This window comes from Penicillium arizonense (assembly GCF_001773325.1).
Source record: "Penicillium arizonense strain CBS 141311 chromosome Unknown PENARI_contig012, whole genome shotgun sequence".
NCBI lineage: Eukaryota > Fungi > Ascomycota > Eurotiomycetes > Eurotiales > Aspergillaceae > Penicillium > Penicillium arizonense.
This window is the reverse complement of record NW_019173289.1, coordinates 272,659-298,786: the sequence shown is the minus strand read 5'-3', so window position 1 is coordinate 298,786 and position 26,128 is coordinate 272,659. Positions and strand designations below refer to the sequence as shown.

General features: G+C 50.4%; 10 protein-coding genes across 10 annotated transcripts; 4 read left to right on the top strand and 6 right to left on the bottom strand.

Annotated features, from left to right (window-relative positions):
- Window positions 1-362: 362 nt before the first annotated feature.
- PENARI_c012G03451 (uncharacterized protein) lies at window positions 363-1,730 on the bottom strand (the record flags this gene model as incomplete). The annotated part of the gene is made up of 1 exon (XM_022632860.1): window positions 363-1,730. The coding sequence occupies one exon, from the start codon at window positions 1,728-1,730 to the stop codon at window positions 363-365; it is 1,368 nt and encodes a 455-aa protein (XP_022487297.1).
- A 391-nt stretch (window positions 1,731-2,121) lies between these two features.
- On the top strand, window positions 2,122-4,215 carry PENARI_c012G01627 (protein kinase IKS1; the record flags this gene model as incomplete). Its single annotated transcript, XM_022632815.1, has 2 exons — window positions 2,122-2,165; window positions 2,214-4,215. The coding sequence occupies 2 exons, from the start codon at window positions 2,122-2,124 to the stop codon at window positions 4,213-4,215; spliced, it is 2,046 nt and encodes a 681-aa protein (XP_022487314.1).
- An 851-nt stretch (window positions 4,216-5,066) lies between these two features.
- On the bottom strand, window positions 5,067-6,863 carry PENARI_c012G07540 (prefoldin-like protein; the record flags this gene model as incomplete). Its single annotated transcript, XM_022632968.1, has 1 exon — window positions 5,067-6,863. One exon carries the CDS (start codon window positions 6,861-6,863, stop codon window positions 5,067-5,069), a length of 1,797 nt encoding a protein of 598 aa, XP_022487168.1.
- Window positions 6,864-7,052: 189 nt separating this feature from the next.
- PENARI_c012G12196 (TFIIH/NER complex subunit TFB3) lies at window positions 7,053-8,275 on the top strand (the record flags this gene model as incomplete). Its single annotated transcript, XM_022633073.1, has 3 exons — window positions 7,053-7,092; window positions 7,145-7,385; window positions 7,447-8,275. The coding sequence occupies 3 exons, from the start codon at window positions 7,053-7,055 to the stop codon at window positions 8,273-8,275; spliced, it is 1,110 nt and encodes a 369-aa protein (XP_022487316.1).
- Window positions 8,276-8,751: 476 nt separating this feature from the next.
- PENARI_c012G00529 (uncharacterized protein) lies at window positions 8,752-11,677 on the bottom strand (the record flags this gene model as incomplete). The annotated part of the gene is made up of 2 exons (XM_022632788.1): window positions 8,752-10,487; window positions 10,540-11,677. 2 exons carry the CDS (start codon window positions 11,675-11,677, stop codon window positions 8,752-8,754), a joined length of 2,874 nt encoding a protein of 957 aa, XP_022487251.1.
- A 4,098-nt stretch (window positions 11,678-15,775) lies between these two features.
- On the bottom strand, window positions 15,776-17,357 carry PENARI_c012G09296 (F-box domain protein; the record flags this gene model as incomplete). The annotated part of the gene is made up of 2 exons (XM_022633011.1): window positions 15,776-16,968; window positions 17,024-17,357. The coding sequence occupies 2 exons, from the start codon at window positions 17,355-17,357 to the stop codon at window positions 15,776-15,778; spliced, it is 1,527 nt and encodes a 508-aa protein (XP_022487223.1).
- Window positions 17,358-17,870: 513 nt separating this feature from the next.
- Window positions 17,871-19,049, bottom strand: PENARI_c012G02628 (putative pantetheine-phosphate adenylyltransferase; the record flags this gene model as incomplete). Its single annotated transcript, XM_022632838.1, has 1 exon — window positions 17,871-19,049. The coding sequence occupies one exon, from the start codon at window positions 19,047-19,049 to the stop codon at window positions 17,871-17,873; it is 1,179 nt and encodes a 392-aa protein (XP_022487345.1).
- Window positions 19,050-19,465: 416 nt separating this feature from the next.
- PENARI_c012G07609 (uncharacterized protein) lies at window positions 19,466-21,456 on the top strand (the record flags this gene model as incomplete). Its single annotated transcript, XM_022632971.1, has 4 exons — window positions 19,466-20,200; window positions 20,251-20,854; window positions 20,904-20,984; window positions 21,035-21,456. The coding sequence occupies 4 exons, from the start codon at window positions 19,466-19,468 to the stop codon at window positions 21,454-21,456; spliced, it is 1,842 nt and encodes a 613-aa protein (XP_022487220.1).
- Window positions 21,457-22,173: 717 nt separating this feature from the next.
- Window positions 22,174-23,808, bottom strand: PENARI_c012G03273 (acyltransferase family protein; the record flags this gene model as incomplete). Its single annotated transcript, XM_022632857.1, has 1 exon — window positions 22,174-23,808. One exon carries the CDS (start codon window positions 23,806-23,808, stop codon window positions 22,174-22,176), a length of 1,635 nt encoding a protein of 544 aa, XP_022487320.1.
- A 1,477-nt stretch (window positions 23,809-25,285) lies between these two features.
- Window positions 25,286-25,546, top strand: PENARI_c012G05346 (uncharacterized protein; the record flags this gene model as incomplete). The annotated part of the gene is made up of 2 exons (XM_022632906.1): window positions 25,286-25,395; window positions 25,453-25,546. The coding sequence occupies 2 exons, from the start codon at window positions 25,286-25,288 to the stop codon at window positions 25,544-25,546; spliced, it is 204 nt and encodes a 67-aa protein (XP_022487199.1).
- Between the last annotated feature and the right edge of the window lie 582 nt (window positions 25,547-26,128).

The following is a 26,128-nucleotide window of genomic DNA, read 5'->3' as shown; positions in this document are numbered from 1 at the left end:
CAAAACGTGGACTGGATAAGCCTCACTGATTGGACGTGGGTGACGTAGTCTTAGAATTTTGGGGAGTTGGGAGGGACAGAAATATAGTAATTCGAGGGAAGGCGCGTTGCGATTATTCTAAGATGGATTGATTAGATCTTAAACTATTGGAGTTGTTTGCTACCCCGGATTTCCTATTTGGGCCGACGTGGTAATTTGGCGATGTTTTCCAATTATTGGGAGGAGGGAAATTGAGTCGCTGACATAAAAACGCGTCCTGGTGGTTTGAAGACGCGTTGAATAAACCTTGAATCATTTAAACTATTTGACTTGTTTGCTATCCCGGGTTTGCATGGTACATGTATACTCAGTGGCCCCTCTACCTAGATATATCGCGTCCAAAACTTCCATCCCTCACGATTCTCCTGCACCCCAACCCCAACAAGCTCCTCAATTCCCTTAGCCCCAGGTGCATTCTCGAATTTCTCCTGATCGATCTCCTCACTTCCCTCCCCCTCAGTCCGGAAAACAGCAGGCCAAAGCACCCCAACCCCATCAGCCCCAAGCACAGTCTCATATATCCGGAACCCCTCAGCAGTAAGATCCCGCTCAAGCTCCTGAACAGTCTCCTCCAGCACATCCGGCTTAAATAGCGTAATAGCACATCCACCACCCCCAGCACCCGTCAACTTCGTCCACCCAATATCAGTATAATCAACCAGTTCACGGATCCGCTCAAGACGCGGATGAGACACGCCCAGTGAAACCAGGAATCCATGATTAATACGGATCAATGTCCCAAGATGATCGAGAGTCCGGGAGATTCCATCCTGACTATCAAAACCGGGCGATGTAATAAGCTGCAATGCCGAAGCGGTAAGCTGCCCAATCCCATTCAGAATCGACTCCGTCAATTGCTCATGGTTCGTCCTAAGCCCTCGCACTTTGTCAACCTGTGTCGCAGTTGAGCGTGCATGCTGCGTATCAATTAAGAGGAGAGGGAGTTTCGGGAATTTCGTCAGAGGCGTGACGGTGGGTGCATTGGCGCCGTTCCTCTGATACACGACCGCCTTCCCACTGGCCGAGACGGTATTATCTATCCCACTGGGATCACCATGTGTACACAGCTCGCCCACAAACGCCCACCGGTTGATCCGCTCGATTTGGGTCTCTGCTTCTTCAGGTGGTTGGTCTGGGTGGGGTCCTGCGAGAGTGCGAATTTGGAGGAGCAGGGCTGCACTTAGGCAGACGCAGACGCTTGCGCTACTACCCAGACCAGCGCCAATTGGAATTGTTGAGCGCAGGGTGTAGATGAAGCCTGGGCTTTCTGGTGAGCTTAGTGAGAGGAAGAGGTAGAGGAAGGCTGTTGCGGATCGGATGTGGATCTTGCGTTGTTTCTCTGGGAGGTCTTTGGATATCGCTTCTGCGTGCGGTTTTATTGCTTCGAGGAGCTCTGGGTCCAGGGAGTCGACTAGCGAGTAGTAGAATTTCTTTTTGGTTGGTTGTTGGAATACCTCCCATGGGAGAGTATCGATCTTCCATGTGTGGTCCAGGCCGATGTCTCTGAAATTGAGCTTGACGGTGCGTTGGGACTTCGAGAGGGTTGTCACTAGGAGGTAGGATCTCAGTGAAATTGCAGCTGCAATGGCTGGCTTGTCGTATACTGCTGCGTGTTCGCCGAAGACTATCACTTTTCCCGGTGCGGAGACCATGAAGGTGGGGGCCATTGGCGATGAGCTTTTTCGCTCCATGTTGATAGTGGGTGCGAGGACTGATTAGTAGAGGATCAATCAATGTTTGAAGATCTGTCTGTATACTCGAGATGAAGATCGAAGATCAGAGATAAGCTTAAAGACTCAACCGCGGTTGGAATCCAGGGTCCCACTATGGCCACTACAGCCTCAGCCAGCTGGGCATCCCAGTCAATACTGCCTCATTTACATGCAGAGTATGCTAGCCTCACTTTAATTCTGTCTAATCAAATCAGTTAAGTCAGATCACTCTATATAAATAGTATAGACCACTTAGGACTATTTCAATTCACTTCATAATCTTAACTCTTTATACTTTCGCCCCTCACCGCCCAGCAATACCATCGTCATCAGAGCCGCAGTGCCATTTTCCCCCATAGTGCCAGACAACATGTCTATGATCCCCTACAATGGTGGAAACCTGGATGTTGTGCTGTAAGTGATATATATCTTCTTTGCATATACCTGATCTAACCATAACAGGCGGCACAATGACTCCGTGGTTGTCTTTGACCGCGATTCGCATCAGCTCGTTCTCCGCAATACGGCAGACACCGATGACGATGTAGAGCTCGCCAACTGCCCGCTCTGCCACCGTCCTATGCGCGACAGTAGCAGGGGGCGGCATCGTGGGAATCATGAGCCTGAGGGGGAATTTATAAATCCCAATTATTTTCGCATGCTCAACAACAGTCTCCCCAGCTCCCCCTCTGCCTCGACTCCTTCTTCCCCGCGACGCCGCCTTGTCCAACCTGCCCTTCCCGGTACACCGCTCCATGAACCCGGTGTTCAAGCTACATCTGGATCACAGGGGATCTCTTCTGCAGCATTCAGTCCGGATTACTTCAAGAGATTCTTTGTTGAGAAACGAATTCTGGGCAAAGGTGGGAAAGGTGTGGTGCTACTAGTAAAGCATGTCTTGGATGGTGTGTCTCTTGGCGACTATGCATGCAAGCGTGTCCCGGTCGGTGATGATCATGAGTGGTTGGAGAAGGTTCTTGGCGAGGTACAACTATTACAGCACCTCTCACACCAGAACCTTGTCTCGTACCGTCATGTCTGGCTGGAAAATGCAAAGCTAAGCAACTTCGGCCCCAGTGTGGCTTGCGCATTCATTTTACAACAATATTGCAATGCTGGTGACTTGCACAACTACATCTGTGGCTCTGTTCAGACCTCGACCACCGCCCAGCAGTTGAAGAACCGTCTCCGGCGGAAGTCGAAGGGCGAACCTGAGCTCCAAACAGGCACGGGAGGTCCTCGCATGCTTCAGCTGGATCAGATCTACTCTTTCTTTCGTGATATTACTTCCGGTTTACGCTATCTTCATGCCAATGGGTATATTCATCGTGATTTGAAGCCACACAATTGTCTTCTTCATGAGACCAGTGATGGTATCAGAGTCTTGGTCAGCGACTTCGGTGAAGTGCAATCACAGAATTCAATGCGCAAGTCAACTGGGGCAACGGGTACCCTTTCGTACTGTGCACCTGAAGTTCTTCGACAAGAATACCCCAATGGACCGTTTGGAAATTTCACTTTCAAATCCGACATCTTCTCCCTCGGCATGATTCTTTACTATCTCTGCTTTGCTGCTCTGCCATATGCCAATGCCGATATTATCCACGAAGAAAAAGAGGACTTGGACCAGCTCCGCGCGGAGATCACCAGCTGGGCTGGATTCGACCATGCACGAACAATACGCCCCGACCTTCCCGAGAAACTGTATAAATTCCTTGAACGTCTTCTCTCTGTCGACCCAGGTCGACGACCTTCAGCTGAGGAAGTCTTAAGTGGTATCCAAGCCGGCGCCAATGCCAACGGAAATGACAACTTCCGCTTCAGAAAGACCAGCTCAGCAGGTCCCGATCTGCCAGGTGCTCGAATTCACCCCGTGGACAGCCCACAGCCATCGATCGAGCGGGCTCTCTCTCCAACAAAGAAAGCGCGTCGCCCATCTGCAACCTTCCGGCGCGACTCCATGTTTGACTCGAGTAACCTTCGAGCGAGCACAACGCCAGCAGAGGACACGAATCTCGAAGACGGCCCGTTGTCAACTCCAAACCAGGACCTCGTCATTCGACACCGTTACTCTACCTCTCCACCTCTATCTCCAACCCGACGACCCCACGAAGAATCCTCACTCGATGCCCAATCCCACTCTTTCTCTGAGCACCATCTCCTCCCACCGCCACCGAGCCGCTTTCCCTCCCTGAACTCCCTAATAACACTCTATCCTTCCTCACATACCCTGCAATTCTCTCTCTTCTTCGTCAAGGCCGTCTCAACTCTTCACCCCTGCTCGCCCCTAGCCGTGAACCCCTGGGTCCTCTACCCCGTTCTCCTTTCAGCGTTATTGACCCTCCGAGTCCGAAGTGCCCAGGGACAGCTTCTGGCTGTTTTTGTGCATTTGCTTTGTATCGGGTTAGGTTTCCGTCTAGGTGCTTTGTGCGTGTGGCATCGAGACTCGGATATGCACATGTAAACTTATCCTATGAACTCGTGCTTTGATGTGTTTTATCTTTCCTTGTTTAATAAAGGAGCATGACTTCGACGAGGCCGTTATGGCCGTTAATACCTTACGAGTTAATGATTGTATTTTTGGCATGGATATGAGAAGTACGTGTAAACAAACATCCGTAACTACAGCACAAGTCTATAATAGCACGTAGTTTACTAGTCAAGGAGACGAGTCAATGATTAACGTTATATCGACAAGAGTTACAGGTGTAAACATATAGTATCAACATTCATCAACAACAATCAACCATCTACATCTACATCTACGTGTACTACCAAGGAATGTCGAGATTCTATTATGATTGACTGTATCTCCATATTCGCCCGTCCATAACGTTACTCTAAACGAGTACAATACAGACACCTCCCGTCCTGTCTCTCCCAAACGCACCGGTCGACCAACAGGTGGAAAATATATACAGGAGTAAGCGAGGTAATACCGCGCTCTTTGACTCTCATTTCAATTTGTGTAATCCAGCAGACGGGCCGTACCATATAGTCCTAGCTCGCTATGAGAGAGCGGTATGCGCACCTTTCAACACGGCAAACCAAGAAGGCGCCATAATGTGTGGATGTAACAGCAATGCATCGAGAAGAGGAAGAAGGAAGGAAGAAGTGAGCTGGGGAAGGAGGGTTTATTTATAGGAGGAGCGTTTGCTTTGCTTGCCGGGTGTTCACGAGGAATATACAAATCTCAAATGTTTATATCGTGTCTCATCTATGTGTATCTTGTTTTTATACTTAGCATGAGTACAGAGTGTGCATTATCTTATACCCTCGTGCCATCCATGTTAATCTAATCCATGCAATGCAAAACTAACCCATTCGCGAAGCTTTGAATTTGCTCACGCGCTTGGGTGGCTCCTCCGGGTCGGGTGGGAGGATAACCTGTTCTTCCTCAGATTGTGAATTACTCTTTCCAGACATGCGGTTTTGCATATGGAAGAATTCAGAGGCGATCTGCTTCTGATGAAGTTCTTCGTCGTAGTGGTCCAGCTCTGGTGCCTTCGCCGCTCCAGGTGACACCTGGCGCTCGAAGACTTTCTCGGCCAGTGTCCTGTCCTGTGGAGGTTTGGGTGTGTAGGGCTTGTGCTCGTTTTCGGCGATGTCTGTGATGGGTGTGGAGAAAGGCTTAGGCTCTTTGGGTGTGGCTGGGAAGAGGGTGGGAGGTGCTGCGGATGGAGCTGTGTTTGCTTGCTTGCGAATTCGAGATTCGGTGACTGCAGATGGGTTCGAGATGGTAGCGCCTGAAGTTACCGATTCACTGGCCGGAGTGCCTGGGGCCGCAACTCGAGCACTCTTGAACCGTGAAGCTTTCTTGGGACCCGATGGTGTAGGTCGAGGTGGTTCCTGGGGACGGCTTGTACGTTCGACAATTGAATCAGCAAGCACTTTGGGCTCCTCTTGTGGAGGAAGTGACTTCTCGGCAGCGGCCTGAGGTTCGGGAGCTGGTGCGATGTCAAGGTCATCGGCGAATGCAACCCGTTTCTTTGATTTCTTCTCCTTCGAGGTAGACTCGGTTTCAGTTCCAATCACCGTTGGGTTCTCGATCTCCTGCTGGACTTCCTCGGGGAATGTCTGTGTGTCCTTGCCCATGTTCATCAAACCGCGAGCGTTGAGCTTGGCTTCCAGCTCTCGCATCTGCTGATGATAATCCGCAGGAAGTGCAGTGTGAGAACGGCCGTATTCATCCTCGTTCTCTTCCTCGTCATAGTCATAGTCATAGTCTTCTTCGAAGGAAACGTCACTTCCGGACTCATCCATTTCGAGTTCGGCCACGATTGTGCCCACTTCGTCAATTCCGTACTGAAGCATTTCACGGCGCAGTCTCGCATCTTCAGCGGTTTCATTCACATCGGTGACAGGTGGCTGCTGACGATCCTCGGGAGTCACCACAGAGACAGGGCGCTTGAGGTCGAGATCCTCGCGGGAGATGTCATTTGACTCAAGAGCCGCATTCTGACCACTTGGAGAATCGTCCTGCTGGCCTGCAGCCATTGAGTTACGTGGCTCGTCCACAGCATCCTCAGGTGTAGCCTCGGCGGGGGTAGCAGCAGTCTTCGACTCCTCAGCATCCGGGATATCCTTGACACCAGCCTTCTTCAACACGTCCAACAATTCCGATGCCTGATTTCCGGGAGTATTGATCGAGCTCGACACGACATTTCCATCCTCGTCAAGCTCCTCCATAATCTCCTGCATAGGAAACTCCGCGCCATCTTGCAACGGCTGGTCCTTCGCACAAAGAGCTGAAAGCTCATCCTCGGCCTTCCGGAGCCGCTTCTCCATGGTCGCCACATTTTGTTTCACGTAGTCGATCCGTCGGCCCAGAAGATCAATCACTTGTCCGCGAGACCGCATCACACCTTGCGACCCAAGTATCGCCTGCATTTCCTTCTCGTCCACAAGTGTGCCTCCGAATTCCAAGGCGACATTAAGGAAACTATCCGTGCTGGCTCCATCGTCCAAGTTGCCGATCTCTTCGCGCAGTCCGTCGTATTCCGCTTCCCAGGTTCGCCAGTGGTAGAGTGATTTCTGCAGTTGGAGAATGTTATTTTCGAGCGCTAGGCGCTGCTCCTCGAGAGCGTCAAGCCTGTGGTTTGGGACTCCCATGTTGAAAAGCGTGAAACAGCTTCACGCTAGGGATATAGCTCGAGCAGAAGGGAGTAAAATGTGGGATGTTCGGAGGCAAAAAAAAGTCCAAAAAGGTGAGTAGAAGATATGGTCCGTGCGCACGTGCTTATCGAGTTCCGCGGCTTATCCTCACATCACGCTCACACTCTCTTCCTTCACGCCCTCACGATGGCCTCAAAAGATGGGATCTCTCGTCGAGATGACGACGGTAAGCTGAATATAGCTTCTCTGTGATCTTATACACTAACCCAGTCTCTCAGAGGTCTGCCCCGTCTGCAAATCCTCGCGATACTTGAATCCCGACATGCGATTCCTCATCAACCCAGAATGCTACCACAAGATGTGCGAGTCATGCGTGGACCGCATCTTCTCCGGAGGTCCCTCGAACTGTCCAGTCGCCGGATGTCGCAAGACCCTGCGTAAGAACAAGTTCCGCAAGCAGACGTTCGAAGATATTGGAGTGGAGAGAGAAGTAGATATTCGGCGGCGCGTGATGCAAATGTACGCCCCTTCGCATCCCAAGTACCTCAGTGAATTTCTGACTAACATCCATACCCTCCAGTCTGAACCGCCGCGAAGAAGAATTTGACTCGAAACGAGCCTTCGACGACTTCCTCGAACAACGCGAAGAAATAATCATGAACCTAGTAACCCGCATCGACGTTGCGAAAACCGAATCCCAACTCCAAAAATACGCAGCCGAAAACATGCAATCAATCCGCACAAACCAAGCGCTGGAGGTCGAGGAAGCACACTCATTCCAAGCACGCATGACCCTCGAACAAGAAGAAGCCAAGCTCCGCCGACAAGCCGCGCGCCAAGAATACGAAACCGAGCGACGCGAGCTCCAAGCCGGACGCGAGGACTTCCTCTCCAGACTAGCCTCAGGCTCATCAACAGACGCCGCAGCCATCGCGCGCGAGGGCCATAAAGTCCTACTCAAGAAATCATCCGCCCGACGCAGCGAGGAGGAGCGTATCCGACAGAAACAAGCCGCGCTGCGCGGGACAGAAGGCAAGCGTGGCGCGAGCGGTCTCTCTTCCGTGGAGAACGGCAGTGCACCGGATACAGGGCTTGTCAAGGGTCTGCGCAAGATCAAAACGCCCGAGCCGGAGAAGCCCTACGATCCCTTCATGGGGTATGTACCCGACAAGCGCGATTACTATTCCCTCCAGTCGTATTACCCATCTACGTATCTTGATCCTATTCGTCAAGACATGCGGATGCAGGCTGGTGGATATGATTTGGGCGAGTATTACTCGCGCACGCTGCTTGAGGCTTTTGCTGGGTTGAGTTGCTTTGTCGGTGAGGAGATCTCGCAGAGAGATGCTTCGAAGCCTGTGGCTACTGAGGGCGCTGCTATTGCTGCTACCGGGGACGAGGAATTGTAGTGGCTGACTGTTGCTCTTCTCTGGCTTGCATCGGGTCTGATCTTTTTTTATACAGCTTCAAGAAGCTTCTGGGCATAGCGATGGCGTTTTTCTTTTTTATGTATGACGATGGCCATCTCAGCTACCACATAGGTATATGGACTAAAATTGAAATTTGCATGCGACTGTATAGATTGCAAAACAAACCAAAGACCCAAGACTAGTATAAAACGAAGTAATAGTAAGTCCCAGATCGAAATGGGGAAACTACCCATTTAGTTCGATCACAAGCTCAAAAGTGAATAAACAAAGAATTTGCTTTGAAGGTCACATGGACATCGCCTATCAAGAACTACCCAACAATGAATTATCCAGTCCAATCAACTTAAACATACAGATTCAATCCCAACTCCATGCGATAACGCAAAAGTAGCACCAAAGTAACCATAATAAAGAACAAACGATATACAATGCAATGCAATGCAATCAATCTCAATTTAGTGACCGCGAATAGAAAGATGTCCAGTCATCTCAGTAGTGCTCTCAATACCCTCCCAAGGCAAATCTTCCTCATCATCTAGATCGATCTGATCAGTGTGACGAGAAGATTTATCAGTGGTACCGGTGATGTCCGGTGCATGAGATGCGCCAAAATCAATTCCAATGGATTCGAGGGTCATTTCCATTTCTTGCTCGGTCATTTCATGGCCGTCCTGCTTTTGGCCCTCGAGGACATCGTACAGAGCGTAGATTTGGTCGGACTTCATGTCGACGTCCTTCAGAAGCTTGTCGATCTTTTCGAGGAGTGCCTTCCGTGGGCGCTTGCCAAGGGATGCGTCGAGCTTGTTGAAGGCGCTCTGGTACGTGGCCAGTTGCATCTTCAGATGAGAGAGCTCGTCTTCCAGGCTCTTGAGGACAGTGGCAAGGGCGACGGCGGGGGGTTGCGATGGACGCATGGTCGGCTCTTCATTGTATACCGACGGCTTGGGCATGCGCTCTGAGACTGGAACAGGCTTGGGGACCTTGACCGGCTCGTGGTTGCATTCTCCGTCATTTGAGCGGCCATGGCAGACCGCGCAGTTCTTGCCGTTGTGTCGGGCAATGCTATCCAATGCTTTCTGAGTGGCTTGGGGCAGCTTGGATGGGTCATTTGCCGCCAAGTCTGCCTGGTGGAAAGTAATATCAGGGAGGATGAAAGCGGAGGTCATGTCAGGGGCAGGGCGCTGCTTCTTAAGCGGGGTGGTTGCAGGCAAGGAGTTGTCTGAGTGACGCCTGGAACGCTCTGCAATCGGAACGGTAAGACTAGTCTCTCCGTCGGTAGTTGCTCTTGAACCGGTGGTGATATCACCAGCAGCGGATGCTGGGCGAGGGATAGTTGGCTTGCTTTCGCGAAGGGAGGACTTGCGAGGAGCAGGAGCTTTCAAGATACTCTGTCTGGTTGAGTTGACGGTCTCTGCAGGGTTACTCTCCTTGGGAATACTTGAACGGCGCTGTTTACGCATCAATCTCTCCTCTTCCAGAGTCTTGCGCAGACGCGCAATTTCATGCTCATCAATAACGCTCAACAAAGTGACGTCTGCCTCAGAAGACGCCTTTGTCTGCTCAGTGGTCTCGACAGGCGAGCTCGCATCCTCGACCACCACGCGTTTCACGCGCTGCTTGCTAGTGTTGGGCTGTTTCCGGGAGCTCTTTGATTCGACTGTGCGGGACACAGGTTTTGAAGTCTTAGAGGCTGAGGTGCGTCTTTGGGTGGGTACTTCAATGGAGAAAAGAGCCTCATCGGCGCGTTCTTTTTCGAGGCGGTGAATTTCTTTGTCAACCTGATTAGATACCTTGGAGCGCGAATCATCCTGGCGCCTGCTCTTCGTGTTAGAGCGGGTACTCTTGAAGGTGAGATCCTTGGTGCTGCGACTCATGTCTGCGCTGCGCTCGGTGTAAAGCTGGCTGTCATCAGTATCAGATACAGTGGAGCTGGCTTCAGATTCGACGGTGTCCTGCTCGCGGGCCTTGCGGTGCGAGGAACGAGAAAGTTGGGACTTGAGATCCGCGTTCTCTTGCCGTAACTCCTCATTTTCGGCCTTGAGTTCTCGGTTCTCGAGATAAGCTGCACCAAGTTGGGAGATGGCTGACTCTCTGTCGTGATTAAGACGCTTGATGGCGGACTCCTGAACCTGAGCCTTTCTATCGGCAATGTCCAGTTGGTTTTGTAACTCAAGGTTTACTGCTTCCAATTCTGCATGAAGACTGTTAGCCAAAGAATTTGAATTGCACGGTAGGGAACTCACTTTGATTCTCGTTCGCCAAGCGTTTAGATCCCTTCTTGTGATCATTGTCCTCCGACTCATACTTGACAGACTGGCGGGGTTTGCTCGATTTTAGGGACGCGTTCTCCTGACGATAATTTTCCATTCGCCTTTCTGCATCTGCCTTCCACATATTCAACTCGGCCACTTTGTCCTGGAGCAGCCTCAATGAAACGAACAAAGCCTTCTCATCTTCAGGAACAGGGACTGCGTCTAGCGGGAAATGATCATGGGGCAGAGACATTTCAGTGTGATCATGAAGTGGTGAAACAAAGCGAGTAGAGCGCATCTTGCCCTGTCGGTTGTAGACAGGCGTGCCATCTTCGTACACACCAGACACGAGTTCGGAGATATTAGGGAGGTCGGGGAGAAGAAATGACTGATGGGTCATGGTATCACCAATGGTGTTGGTGTTGGCTGGGTTGGCACTGGACTTGCGAGGAGTCCCTGAAGTGGACTTGCGCAGTTCCTTCGCGTAAGCATCACGCGAAGCTCGCTCAACAGCATCCGCAATCTCTTGGGAGGCGTTGGCATTTCCGAAACGCGTCGAGCGCGTCTTTGTTGAAACTGGGGCTGGACGTTCGTCTCCCAAGAAAGAGCCGTCGTAGTTGTCACGTACTTTTGCGTGCATATCGGAGAAGGTTCGGCGCTGGTCGCGCTGGGCCTTTGATACCTGCGGGCTCATGTTTTCCCTCTGTGCCTGGGTCGCTCGCCGCACTTGAGCGTTCTTTCGGAGATTTTCACTAACGGCTCGTCGCTGTGGGCGCGTAGCGGGCTTTTGTGGTGTTGGGTATTCAACCCGAATTGCGGGTGAAGATGAACGGACACTGTTTTCGAAGCTCATCACAGAGCTTCGCGATTCGTCGCGTCCCGTCTTGCCAGCACCGCGTCCCACTTCCACGGACATTTCGAGGTCGCTCACAGTGTGCTCATCCTGTTCTTCTTCGGAGGTCTGTATTTGGGAGAAATCAGGGAAGGCTTGGTCGAGGGTTGAAGTGTGGATGTCGTAGTCGAGCTCGGGTTCGTCGACACGACGTGTTGATGTGCCCATGATTTCGTTTTCCAAATTGGTCAGAGAAAATGAGTCTTCATGATCAAAGTCTCTATTAATTGGAGGCATCTCGAGCGTGATGAAGTTGGTGTAAAATGGAGAGGCTGGTTTGTTTGGGGGCAGAGTCGGAATGTTTGGGTCTGGCGCGTCTCGGCAACAGTCCCACTCCTGATTGGCCCACATCCAACTACAGAATCTCACCTCGTACTTCGACTTCTTATGTTGTACTCTGTTCTACTCTGCGTTTTATTATGCTCATCAATTGCTAAAATCTCAGATCAGATCAAAACATATCTGTCTTTCTGGGATTTTTCCCGTAGCACATACCATATCTTGAGCCCCGCTGCTCCTATATGTACCTGCAGCCACGGAAATATAACTGTAGCAACCAAAATTTAAGCATGCGTAATTATCATTCGGGCTCTCCATATTAGTTGCTAGTCCTTATAAGCCTTTGTTGTTGGTCAAATCCCACAGTATATTGCATATGCATGCAAAAAGGTCTAATGGTATTCGTTCACCACCAGCTTATCCAAAAATCGTAAATTTAAATACATATTAGACTTAATAAAATGAACTGAATACGTTCTATCACAGATATGGCACAGTTGAAATTCTCTCGAGATGTCATTGAGAATATTGTCACGCTCGCAATTCCAATATATATTTGCGATTAGGGATGACTTTTCAGCAGACTGGCAAGTACCAACCATATATGTATTCCTACTATTCAGCAAAACTCCTTCGGCAATAAACCTTCAGACTTAGATGTTTCAAAGTTAATCTCTAGGGATAAGTTTGCCCCAGCAAGTTCACCTTATAAACGCTCGGTTGACCACCTCATTAGCGATCTCGGGAAAATTCATGACTAAGTAATGAAATGATACAACATGCCATAATCCCGGACTCAATTGCAGTCTGGATGCCTATGTCCGCCTTTTAAGTAAAGGCCAGAGTTATGAGAATTACAGTACATGTATATTCCGCCAGCGTCAGTCTTTTGGTGTTCCGTGCTTTCCCGATGTTGGTTCGCCTACCATGTCAATTACCTCACCAGGGTGTGGGACAAGCAGAGACAGGTGGTGCTAAAAAATAAGTCATAGTTGAAGAAATGCCTGTGTCGATGGAATACACTGTTCTTAGAATGTGTGGATGCCCTGATCTTCCAAAAAGAAGGACCAACAGCTTGCATCTCTGAACCTCATGGAGGCACTGAGATTCTCAACCTGGGTTTCTTCGGCCTTGTCAGGGCTAATATCCTGAATGGCACAGAGACACGCAACTTCGCACAACTAACGCTTGACATCCCATCTAAAGTCCGGATCAAAGAAAGGTAACTAGATCCTTATACCCTGCGTTCTCTTGTATATACACCTACCTAATATAATTTATGAACCCACATCAAGTCCTCCCCTCAACCCCAGTAGCCCCTGAATAAATTAGTTCAAGAACTGACTTCAAAAGAGACTAATACCTACAAAAGCGAGTAAGACATCATGAAGGCATAGCAAGTAGTCATGCCAAGTTAAACATTTAAGATTAGTATTAGGACGATAGTAAATGATTCTTATTCCAACTCCATGGATGTATCGCATCTGATTTGTACATCAAAGAATTGCAAAAAAAAAAAAAAAAAATTATGGTATGAGTAGGCGGTGGAACAAGAGCTTATTACAGCCTAAGTTCGGCAGAGAATAGGAATGTGTCGAATTGTGGAAACAGCGGTAAGCAACGTCGAATGGGATGATGATATACATGCAGAGTCTATGCATAAAGACCTAATGTATGACACAAGGCAATAAATCAGAAAAAGGAAACCTCAATGATTCCTTCAGCATGCATATATTGGCCTAGTAGAAGCCAAGTGGGTATACAAATATAAGGACCTTGTGGAGGGCGCCGTTAGAGGTACATAGAGTGACCCATAGCCTCATAGTGAAACACACTAAAGCCAAGTACACTCAAGTATCTATCAAGTCACGAGTAGGGCCTGCACCACGTGTTGTCGGCTTCATACACCCGCTGACCAATCACAAGGCAGGAACCACTCACGAGCACAACAACCAGGGTTACCGTGAATTCCTTGACAGGTCAGGTCGCATTGAAGAATGGCCTGACTCCCACTTACATCTTCTTCGGTTTCGCTCCGGGTTCATCAGTACAGATGTGAGTGGCTTGGTTACTTGGACTCAACCCTTGTGACATCATCTGTAGAAGGTCGAACCCGATCAAATGGGGTACTACAGTCCCCGCGGAGAGGAGGAGAGCCTCCTCGGACGCCGACGAGATCATGGTTCTAAGCAGCAACGATCCCAAAAATGGTCGGTAATGACCATGGCTGCTCTGTTGGGCATGCTGTTCCTGTCGGCTCTGTATTTCGTGCCGGGACCTGAGTACGAACCCTTGCATTCCGTAGCAGAGATGTCCGGAGCGCAGCCTGACCTGCCGACTTCTGCCGCTCTTTCTAGGTCGATGAGAACGTCGCGAAGTGGTGAAGCCTGCAATACTGTCAACGGTGGGTATCAATGCAACCCTGAGATCTCGCACCTTTGGGGTCAGTATTCGCCTTATTTCTCTCTTGCGGAGGAATCTGCTATCTCGGATGAGGTACCGGATGACTGTCGCATCACCTTTGTCCAGGTGCTCTCCCGTCATGGTGCTCGGTACCCGACGGCATCGAAGAGTGCGAAGTATGAAGCTCTCATCGATAAGATCCAAGCGAATGCTACGGCTTTCAAGGGCAAGATGAAATTCCTCCGCTCGTACAACTACACCCTTGGAAGCGATGATCTGACGCCGTTTGGCGAGCGTCAGATGCTGGGATCGGGATTGAAGTTCTACCAGCGCTATGCGGAATTGACCAGACAAGCTGTGCCCTTCATTCGTTCTTCCGATTCATCGCGGGTCGTGGAATCAGGAAACAAGTTCATCAAGGGCTTCCAACAGGCAAAGTCAAAAGATCAAGAAGCCAACCACCGACAGCCAGCCCCAAAAATCAGCGTCGTAATCTCCGAGGAGCCCGGCTTCAACAACAGTCTAAACCACAATACTTGCACAGATCTCGAGAACAGCGAGCTGGGCGACGGAGCTTCCGACGAGTTCACATCCATCTTCACTCCAGCAATCCGCACACGTCTCGAAGCCAACATCCCAGGCGTCGAACTCTCCAACACAGAGGTAGTGTACCTAATGGACATGTGTCCCTTCGACACAGTCTCCCAGACAACCAACGGAACAAAAAGCTCCCCATTCTGCGACATCTTCACAGAAGAAGAATGGACCCAATACAACTACCTCCAATCACTAGGCAAATACTATAGCTACGGAGCAGGCAACCCCCTGGGCCCAGCCCAAGGCATCGGCTTCTCAAACGAGCTAATCGCCCGTCTAACACGTTCCCCCGTCAACGACGACACAAGCACAAACCACACCCTCGACGCACCAGGTGCAGCAACTTTCCCACTGAATTACACTATGTACGCAGACTTCACGCATGACAACGGGATGATCCCCATCTTCTTTGCGTTGGGATTGTATAATGGCACCGCTACGCTCCCACGCTCGCATGTTCAGTCTCCTGCAAAGGCTGATGGATACTCTGCTGCTTGGACTGTGCCATTCGCTGCGCGCACGTACATCGAGATGATGCAGTGTCATTCGGATCCGAATCCCGAGCCATTCGTGCGGGTTCTTGTCAACGATCGTGTTGTGCCATTGCATGGGTGTGATGTGGATGAGCTTGGGCGTTGTCGTCGGGGGGATTTTGTGAAAGGGTTGACTTTTGCGCGCTCGGGTGGGAATTGGGACCAGTGCTTTGTTTAGTAGCATTTTTGATTTTCTGTTGAAAATACCCATTGGTGGAGCATTGCTCTTTCCGTTTCAGGCTTGTGTTTCAAATATTGTTACGACTTGATGCCCACAAAATGTACTATTGCATGCCTGTCCGTTTCTGTTAGATTATTCTTATTTGCATCATTAGCCAATTCAACCTGAAACAAAATAACATCCGTGAAACAATATAATTGTAACCAGATATGACTAGAAAGGCTCTAACGCATGCAAGTCACCATAAAAGTAATTCAAACAGCCGCCAACACCCAAATAAAACAAAGCTCCCTCTCATCTTTTACCCATATCGTAAACTTATCCCTCCTAACAAAGTACCAACTACATACTCCACCCATGCACTCTCCCATTCCCATTCCTCCTAGCCCTCAACGACCCAGCCAACACCCAAGCCTCCCAAAGCGGCATCTGCTCATGCAAAACATGAACCCCATCATCTCCCAAATCCTCCACCCCCAATGCCCGAACCCTCTCAACAGAAACCCGCGCAAAAGCCCCCATCTTCCCGCACACCAAATCAGGCCCCCCATCAGGCCCTAACCCTAACCCCAGCGGCGTATACGTAGCAGGCGACAAAACAACACTAGGCTCTTCCTCCGTCCCTGCCGCAACAGTCAACGAAGAGGGAACATGAACCTGGACAGGAGCAGGATAATCATAATCATCAAAGACCTCAACTCCATTCGAAACAGCCACCAAATCGAAATAGGCCGCGTAGTCAATTTCCCGCAGGTCCAGGCGGTCTAATTGGTCCATTTCTTCGCGGAGAACGGATAGTATATCGCGCCAACGACCACCCGGTCTGAGATAGACGCCTCCGAGCCTGAAATCGCGGAGTTGGTATCTATGCCTCCGAGCCAGGTTGATTATTTCTTGGGCGTTTAGACGCCAACCCTGGATACTTAGTTTGCGGAGGGTTTTCCAGCGGATATTGTGAAACAAGGCCTCGAGATCAAGGTCGAGCGGTGTTTTGCTTACGAAGCCGATGTGGATTGCGATGAGGTTTTTGGCAGCTATGAAGAAACGGTGGAAGACACCCGACAGGTTGGCCATTGTGGGCGTGATGTTATCTGTGTTTGAGTGGAAGTTTATATCGAGGCTTGTGAGGCGGGTCCCCATTGCCGCTAGGGTTGTTGAGGGCGCGCGGAGGAGTTGGAGGGTTGCTTCTGGGCTGATCTGTGGTGCTGTGAAGCGGATGGAGCTGCATTTTGAGTTTAGGAGGGCGATTCCTAGGTTTGTTACTGCGCGTGTGCAGGCTGGTTCCCAGTCTAGGCGGATTCCTGTTTGGGAATAGTGGTGGTCGCGGATGAAGTCGGCTAGGCGTTCGTCTCGGTGGTCTTGGAGTCTTAGGAGTTTTATTTCTTGGAGAGAGGTAAAGGCGGCGATCGCGTGCTGGAGTTGGATTTTGTCGTAGTTTGTTTCGGTTAGGTTTGTTTGTTCTTGTAGTCGTCGGCTGTGTAGTTGGGATAGGGCGTTGTTCTCTGTTCCCAGTGTTCGTAGTATTCGGGCCCATCCTGTTGTTTTCGTTAGTTTATTTCTCGATGGAGTTTGGATTTGAAGAGCTGGTACCGCTTCCTTGATAAAAGGGTCGCACCATGTACGTGAGAGTCTTTACATAGCAGGCCAGCTGCATTTCTAACAGTTCCCCCAGGCGCCGGAAGCCATGTTCGGAGAATCGCAGGATGAAACGGGAAAACTTATAAGGGGTGCCGATTCGCATGAAGCGCTTGCAGACCAGACGAAAGCGATCGAGGTCGGATGCTTCCCCGTATTCAATGGCATTCCCAGAGCCATTGGTGTAGAATGAATCGTTTACGGCTCTAGGTGCTGGCTCGAGGAGAAAAAGCAGTATTTCGCTCAATAGCTCGTCGGCAAGATCATGAACGTGACGTGGCTGATCCATGATCGGCGCGCAAGGCCGCCGAAGCATCGGCTTGAGCAATTGGCAGCAACATGGAAATATGGCCAGTTTGGGGGTGAAGTCGAAGCTGAGTCTCCCGGGGAGAGGCCACAGATGGAGGAAGAGAGGGGAGGTTGGGCATATAAAAAACAAAAACAATATTACTTCACACTAGTAGTACAGTTGACTTGTCTCACCATGAGAGCTCTCATCCTATGCCTGGCGACCGGGATGTCCCAGGGCCCTTATTTAGCGCCCTTTTTCGGCAAGAATTTCGGAATTTGCACTTCATTGGTGATCATTGCACCCAGGAATCACATGATTGATTGACTCTGCGGCCAGCCAGCGCGAACCTGCAGGTTGTTGCATTCACGGAGAGCGAGTCAAATGGTGGAGGTCGGTGCAAACCCCGCCTGGAACCCGTCACATCATGCAGAGTGACGGGCCATGCGTATGCGATTGGGGAATAAATGGCCGAAACCAGAATGAACTAATGTACTTCAAATTATCTACTTCTCATACCTTGGACCGGTGAGCCCGCCGCCGCCTGATATCTGTGCTGCTTATTTTTGACTCGAAACTCTCAGTATCGGTGGCTTCTCCAGATTGGAGTACATCCACTTCAAACACCGCAAGGGCCTTCCACCCTTTCTTTGCACGCTCATCATTGATCAGGGCCCCTCCTGATCGGGTCTCCTTGGACACCACAATCGCACCGAGGTTCTCCTCCGTGATTGTGGGCCCAAACATCTCGGAGATTTCCACAAACTTGAATGCCAAGTTGGGTTGTATCCTCGTGAGAACATTCTTGAGGGGAGTCTGCCCGTTAGGGTCCGGCGAGAATCCACGTTCAATCTGCAGTGACTTCTCTCCAGGCGAGAAATCCATAATGGCTCTAAGGAACGAGGCAGTACTCTGCCAACGCTCCTCCCAGCTCTCGAGGACTTCGGCGTACTTTTTCTTGGTCAACAGTGCATCCCCTGTGACTCCGATGGTCAGGCGTCCTTCCCGGCCCGGCTCCAATGCCAATGCAACTGCTGTAAGAAGAAGCTTGTGACCAACATGGAGGTGATCAAATGTGCCACCCACGACCACAGAATAGTACGGAGTGGAGGCTTGGTCGTTAGGACTTAACAGGGGGTCAGCAGTCATCCAGTCAGGATGGCTGGTGATGGCTTGCAGGCTTGCCGCTCTGCCGTCTTTGGCCTGGGCACCAACATGGCTGATAAAAGAGTCAGCCACGTTTTTGCCGGCAGTGTTTCCTAGATAATAGACATGGTCCCAACGGCGGTCGCAATCTGCAAGTGATTGCAGGTCCAGAATGGGCCCGAAAGGAGTGCGTTCAGCCGGTTTAGTCGCCTGATCAACAAATACCACCCGGGTATCAATGCCACCTGGAGAGTCCAGCTCGATATTTCGTGTTGCACAGACGGCACCAATCAGGGTATAGACGCTGCTCAAGTAATGTTGGAGTTGCGCAAATACTTTGGCCCGAGGTTGACAGCTCGAGAGTAGACCGGGGATGGCCAGAGCAATGTCGAGTATAGCTGTGTCATTGGACTCATTCAACTTATCGGAGAGCTTAGTGTAAACATCCGCCAAAGATGGTTCAAATGCATCTTTGACTGGGTCAAAAGAAAAGGCAGAAGGCGGGGGGAGAAGTAGAAGAGCCGAGGGAGGGTTGGGATCAGCCATGATGCAACGAAACAATTACTGGCCAGGCTAAAACAACATGGAGAAGACAGAAAAGACAGAAAAGCACAGCAGACCCAGAATCATAAACAGCTTGAAGTTTTGAAGCTGAAGCTGAAGCTGAAGAAGCTCAAGAAGTGATTCTCTGGGGTTACCCGCCCAGCTGAGTCAGCCCAGTCTCCCACTCTCCACTCCTCGACTCCTTGAGATGCTTCGAGATGCCATTGTGAGCCCAACTGATTAGCTGGAATGATCCCAGATTGCCACGGTCCTCTTTGGTTGGAGCTCTCTCGCAGCCCCTCGCGCCTCGTCTCCCCGTCTGGAGCCTACCCCCAACCTCTCTGATCGCAAGGTGGAGCTCATTCTTGAACTAAGATCCATCGCACCTTTCCTTCATAGACGCCTTTGCCATTCACATCATGTCGAACTCCGCCCAGCCTTATGACTCGCATCGGCGATCAACCGTCTTCAGTCGCCAGCCCGAGGAGCTTCACATACCATCCACGGCGCTAAGCAATCCGAACCTATCCCGCCAATCCTCCTCGCATGACTACCCAGCGCCCGACGGAGGTGCCCGACTTCCCGCGATCAATGTCCAATCAAGTCCGCAGTATGGAGGTGATGGAAATAGCAGCAGCACTGCGCTCCCCGGAGCCTTGCAGCCAGGAAATCAGAACCGTCCAGCTGCGGTATCGATAAACACCGCTCCATCGGTCCTCCCTACCATGCCCCATTCCTCGACGCAGCCGACGAACCATCGCGCAAGCATGGTCAACTCTCATGGACATTCGCGATCTAGCCCCGCTGGGTTTGACCACTCGATGTACAAGCAACACGGTGCTCCCGAAGGCTCCAAATATCCCTCCTCTCCTGGAGCGTTCCCACCCCATACACCGCAAGGCTCGAAGTACTCTCCTCTCGGTCTGGCCGACATTAGACCCCCTGGCGAGCACCTTCTGAGCGAGGCGCTTATGAGCCCTGGAATATCATCGGTGCCTTACAATGGAGGAGACAACCAGGTCCCGACCAACAGCAATTATGTTGCGCCGTGGCCTATATACGCGGTCGATTGGTGCAAGTGGCCGATTACAGGAAGCTCAGGCTTTGGTGGAAAATTGGCCTTGGGCAGCTATTTAGAAGACAACCACAATTATGTTTGTAGATCTCTCCGTGAAGGAATATCCTGGCGCTAACCAATTGCTAGATCCAAATCATCGATTCACACTGGACGCAACCAGATCCAGACACCCCAGATGCCGCTGCAGGAGAGATCAAATTGGAATACGTCAAAACAGCCGAGGCGACTCATTCTTATCCGGTCACCCGCATTCTCTGGGAGCCTCCATCGTCTCAGAAACAATCGACTGATCTGCTCGCCACGTCAGGAGACCACCTCCGTCTATGGTCTCTACCGAATTCGCAGCCCCTACAAAGCTCGAACTCGATCACTCGTCCCTCGAGCCAGCGGGACGCCGCCACATCTAAGCTGTCACCATTGGCATTGCTGTCAAATTCCAAGTCCCCCGAACACACTGCCCCCATCACATCTCTTGACTGGAACACCATCTCTCCCAGTCTGATCATCACTTCCAGCATTGACACGACTTGCACCATCTGGGACATCCCAACATTGACCGCCAAGACACAGTTGATTGCTCATGACAAGGAGGTTTATGACGTTCGATTCTGTGCCAACAGTGTCGATGTCTTCGTCAGCTGTGGTGCTGATGGCAGTGTGCGCATGTTCGACTTGCGAAGCCTTGAACACAGTACTATCATTTACGAGCCGACCGATAAGAACGAGAAGCGTAAGTATTCGTCTCAATTGTCTATGCTTATTACTGACAGTTACTTCAGCAGTTGTGAGCCCTGGTAACTCCAGTCCTCCCGGCCAGTCGCAGAACGGCCTCTACCCGCCACCTCTTTTGAGAATCGCAGGTACGTAACAAATCCAACGTACGAACTATCCCCAGCTTACACAGTGGTAGCATCTCCCCATGACGCCCACCTCCTGGCAACATTCTCCCAAGACTCCAGTGTCGTGCGAGTCCTCGATGTCCGCCAACCAGGCCAAGCCCTCCTAGAACTGAAGGGCCACTCCGCAGCCCTGAACTGCGTGGAATGGTCCCCAAGCCGCCGCGGCATCCTAGCATCCGGCGGTGACGACAGCATGGTGCTCCTCTGGGACCTGATCAACCAACACAACGCCGCACCAGTGCCCTCACCAAACCCCCACACCCAGGGAGCACCAGCCGCAACATCAGAGCGCGGTCCCGCAGCCGTCTGGCAAAGCGAATACGAAGTCTCCAACATAAGCTGGTCGCCCCAAGGCGGACCAAACCACACCGGCCTTCCACGGGAATGGCTGGGAGTCTGCGGCGGACGGGGAATCACCGGTGTTGCGTTATAAGGATCGGATTCTCAAAAAGGCGAGAAGTGAGAAGGGATTGACGTTGATTTTTCCATGCAGTCATCTATGAATCTCGCAACAGTCTGCTTTTCTTGCATTAGATTTGTTTTTTACGCTTATCTCTTGTTTGTGATGTTTGATTTGGTTGTGCCTTTCGCCCCCTCTGATACTCTTCATCTTTAACCTCATGTGTTTGTTTCTCTTTCCTCGCTATTGACTGTACTTCCGCCTTTTTTTTGCATAGGTCGAGCGAGAACATGCGTGACTTTGTCTCCTTTTTTTGAATGGGGTTTGACGGTGACCATACTTTTGACTTGTTTTGGCACGAGTGAATGAATGAATGAACTATACATTGGATTTTACTCATATTTGGGTTAGTGACTTGCTTTTCGTAGACTAGGAAGTGGTGTAGAAGTTGCGTATTGGTCGATAGTGTAGAGATGGCCAACCCGTTCGAAATAAGCCGATTTTGTTGCTTGAACAGGCCACAGAAGATGTTACAGCAATGATTGGATGGATTTGGTTTAGGTCTTTATTCAGTCCGCAAGTCTAAAAACAGAAGAAGCCACAGGAGTGAAAACTCGTGTATAAAAAAGCACAAAGGCTCGCCTCGCCCAGCGAGCAGGTATCATGGTATAGAAACAACAGGACAGAGAACTCCCCCGCTAAACACAAACAATCTAAGATATCCAATCTCATACTGAATCCCAAAAGCATTCATTCCCTTTGAGGCATTGACAAGCTCGGAGGACCTTGAGCAGGACCCTTAGAGATGACGCGGTCTTCCAGCGAACGAGCGAACTTGACACTGGGAATATCAACGAGACGCCAGAATATATCACCCATCCAGATAGCGATGGGCAGGCAGATGAGCCAGCCGAGGAGGAACCCGAGGCAGTACTGGAAGTCCGTTTCCTTGCCGGTGTAGCTCCAGATACTGGGCATGATGGAGTAGCCCAGACAATGGAGGATGGGGCCGTGGACGACATAGAATGCGAAGGAGATCTTGCCGAGGTATTGGGAAAAGGGGTTTGTGAATAATTTCTGGATGTCTGGGGAGTGATTGATAGAAAAGACGATGAGGACTGCACCGATGGTTTGGGCAAAACGGTGTGGTTCCGGGTAGGTCTTCGGAGTGACATGCCACAGCCACATGTAGAAGGGAGTCCATTTGAACCCGATGTTGGGACAGGAGCCGAAGTATAGACCGACTATGAAAATGGTGATCCATAACCAACGGCGGGAGACATTGATGGTCACTTTGCTACCGGTGTTGAGACGGATGGTCGTTTTCTCTTCTTCTGTTGTATTTCGTTTGGGTTGTTCCCAGGTGCCGTTGATGAGATCTACCTCTGCCATCAACATGCCAAAGAGGAAGAGGACAATTTCCCAGCGGCCATAGCGCATGCAGAACCATATCAGAGCAGAGACTACTGTCATGCGCACAGGCGCCACCAAGCGTGATGTTCCCAGAATGACAATGAAAAGGATGAGCGATGAACGGAACTCGAGGGGAATTGTCCATAGGTGAGGATTGTAGTAGTTGTAATAGAGGTTGTAGTCGAATGGGTTCATCAATGTTGCTAATGTAAGCCACAAGTCGTCGCTTTGCTCCGTGAATGATTTGAAAACAATCGGGTGTTGTTCATTGGTGCCGAGAATAGTGTGGCCCTCCCTGATAACGCCGTGGGAGTAATTGTACAAACCGAGTCGGACAGCCACAAAGACGCATAATATCCCAACAATCGCGGGTATATAGAGGCGGAAGACTCGACGGAAAGTCCCCGACGCTAGCGTTGTGAATGTTTGGTCAAAAGACCTATTCCGAATCGTCTTTAGAGGTTTGTACGAGAGAACGTAGCCGGAGAGGACGAAGAAAATGGCCACCATGATATGACCAGAGATCAGCATATGAAAAATGGGCAGTTGGTGAATCCCAAAGTTCTCCCCACCAAATCCCCATCCCACGGCAACTTTCCATGTGTATGTGAAGAGAAAATGGAAGTTGAAGACCAACAGACAGGCCCAGCCGCGCAGACCGTCCAGCGCGGCAATGGCATGGAGCTTCGCAGGTGGAGGTGCTTCACCACCCACCCAATGCTGGAGGAAGCTTGGAGTCAACGCGACTGTCAGCTTGTGCCATGTGTTCTCCAAAGAAGCTAGCCAGTCGTCCTGCGACATGCTCGGGGCTAATCTTTCGGGGTGTGCAAGGATGTTCGACGGGTGAAACTGGGAGAAACCGTTCCAGCGCGATGTAACGCCTGCATCGTTTGAAATTGTAGCCGACTCGAGGTCCTTCAAGGGGATATCGGAGGCCGAAGTCCTGGCCCGGATCTCGGGGTTGGATGCCATTGCCTTCAAGTTCAGGGCGATCGTAACAAATGTCCGGTGCGGCGAAAGCCTCCAATTGCGTGCGCTAATAGGTCGAGGGGAACATCGAGGCCTATGGTTTGGTGTACTGGCCAAAGCGACAGAAAGGAACCGGTGATTGCCTCGAAACCGGGTGTGGCGCAGTTGGATTGTGGGGTGGTGCCGGCCGAGGGGCGTTGGATACGTCAGCGGAAAGAGTCCCCGGGCCTCTGATTATCTGAAGTCGGAGGTTCGAAGGGAGAGTGAAGAAAGAAGAAATCCAGGGGAGATTAAGGGGAGTACGTGAGGTATGACGAGGCAAAACGGCCAAGCCGCCGATCGGCAGCCGTTTTCGTCGAGCTTGGTCTCGAGGTATTAGCGGCTCTTTTCAGGCGTTATATATTTAGTTTAGCAATTTCAGCAATATAGTAATTGAATAGTTATCAAAAGTATATAATAAGTAGCCACTACTACGCTATACATTCCGTGTACACAGTATGTACGGATTGACATAACTTATGTCCACTTCGAGTATACAAATTACGTGTCAACCGGGTTTATTGATGCTTGTACTGCTTTCTGGCTCTACTTTGGCTTCTATTTTTCGCCTGTATATTATGACGGAAAGCAGGATACATGTATCTGCTAGCAGCTCTCCCACTTGTCCGATATGGTGGAAGTGGCGGAGTGAAGCATTCTCGGGCAAGGAAGGTGGTTATTGAAGGCTCTGGGCATGTGTTGCCGCTGGAAATGATTGCAAAGACAGCTTCTGCTATTCGCCCTTGGGTTGCTCAAGCAGTGAACAGTGGCAGGAAGATCATGCGTGCGCTGCGCAGAAATGGACCAATCGGTCTGAGGAGGAGAGACTGAGAGCTTCGGCTGGATGGGTGACTCTATTAGAGGACCTTTTGAAGCCCGATGAGCAGACCAGGAGTTCGAGGCTTTAAACATGTTATTTCGACTATACAATGGACTGCACCCCAGAATTTAATCCGAATGTTTCGATTTTGTTGATTGATTGTGGCTGCGTGCTGATATGAGCCGATGATGTGCGTTCTCTAGAAGATCGTCCAGTCATCACTCATCGCACCTATATCGAGATCCATTGCCCAATCGGCAATATCGAAGGTGTCGAAATTTTCAAGGTCAGTGGTATTAATGTCAGGTATGCGGTAAAGATTTCATCTCCGGTGGCGTTTATCGAGCCTGACTCCGGTAAAGAGTCGACGGGCATTGCAGAATTAGGGATTGGGAAGCTCTCCAAGATGTAGTTAAGTTTAAGTGAGATGATTTTCGAGGCCTTCGAGCAAACTACATGGTTGGTATCCCTGGGATTGGGGAAGTTTTTCGAGTTGAGACACGAGAACAGACAGATTTCGAATAAGGTTGGAAGTCATGATCCCCGGAGGAAGGACCGCCGTCATTCTTAACGGATCTTGGATAACGGTCTCCAATGTAGTCAATAGAATGACAGCAGAACATGTCCTTTGTTCTCGCTCAGGCCCTTGGAAACGAGTTTGATGATCTTGTTTTGAGTCGCTTGAACCGGAAGCGCGCCGACCCGAATCTTCGCGACAAGTTTGCAGCTCGGTTAGTATTGATGTACTTCAACTCTTTGACTTCGTAGGTTTGGCCACATCTCTCCAGGCCCAAAACGAGTTTCAACGTTGCTCTCGCAACCTCACAATCTCGCAAGCGGCCGAAAATCGAAAGTACAAGCCTCTCTGAAGTGTTAACTTAGATATTGAAGCAAACAGCTTTACTTCATTAGCGTAGGGTGAAGGGCACAAGAACACCCCTTGGCATGAGGTCTGTTTCAAGATATAGTTCTGGAATAGGATTAGCGTGCTATGGCGACACCAACTGAATTGGGCATAGCCTGGGCTGAGTAATCCCATATCACGTGATCCTCGAACAATCCCACCTGGCCTTTTCTAACACCTTTGGATGAGGACATTTGGACAGTTTGATGCGTAGGATTGTTGGAGGATGATTGCCCGAAATATTTTGCACAATTTACAGACCTGAACGGAGATCATTTCTAGCATTAGTGGTTTCATGATATTAAGCTATCCGAATGCATCATGCTTCATAAGACCTCTAGTTTTCCACACTTGGCAGCTTTGCTGGACATTTAGAGCTCCAACGTAGAACTATACAAGCACCTACAGAAATCTTCAAGCTTCAACTTGACCTGCTCAAACACGCGCAGTAGAGCTTCCTATAGCCAATTCCCTAAAGCGGCGATGATCCTCTCTCCCTGATTCGCGCGATTCCGCAGCTCGAGAACTTCTCCCTTCCTCGTTGTTCATCCACGCTCATT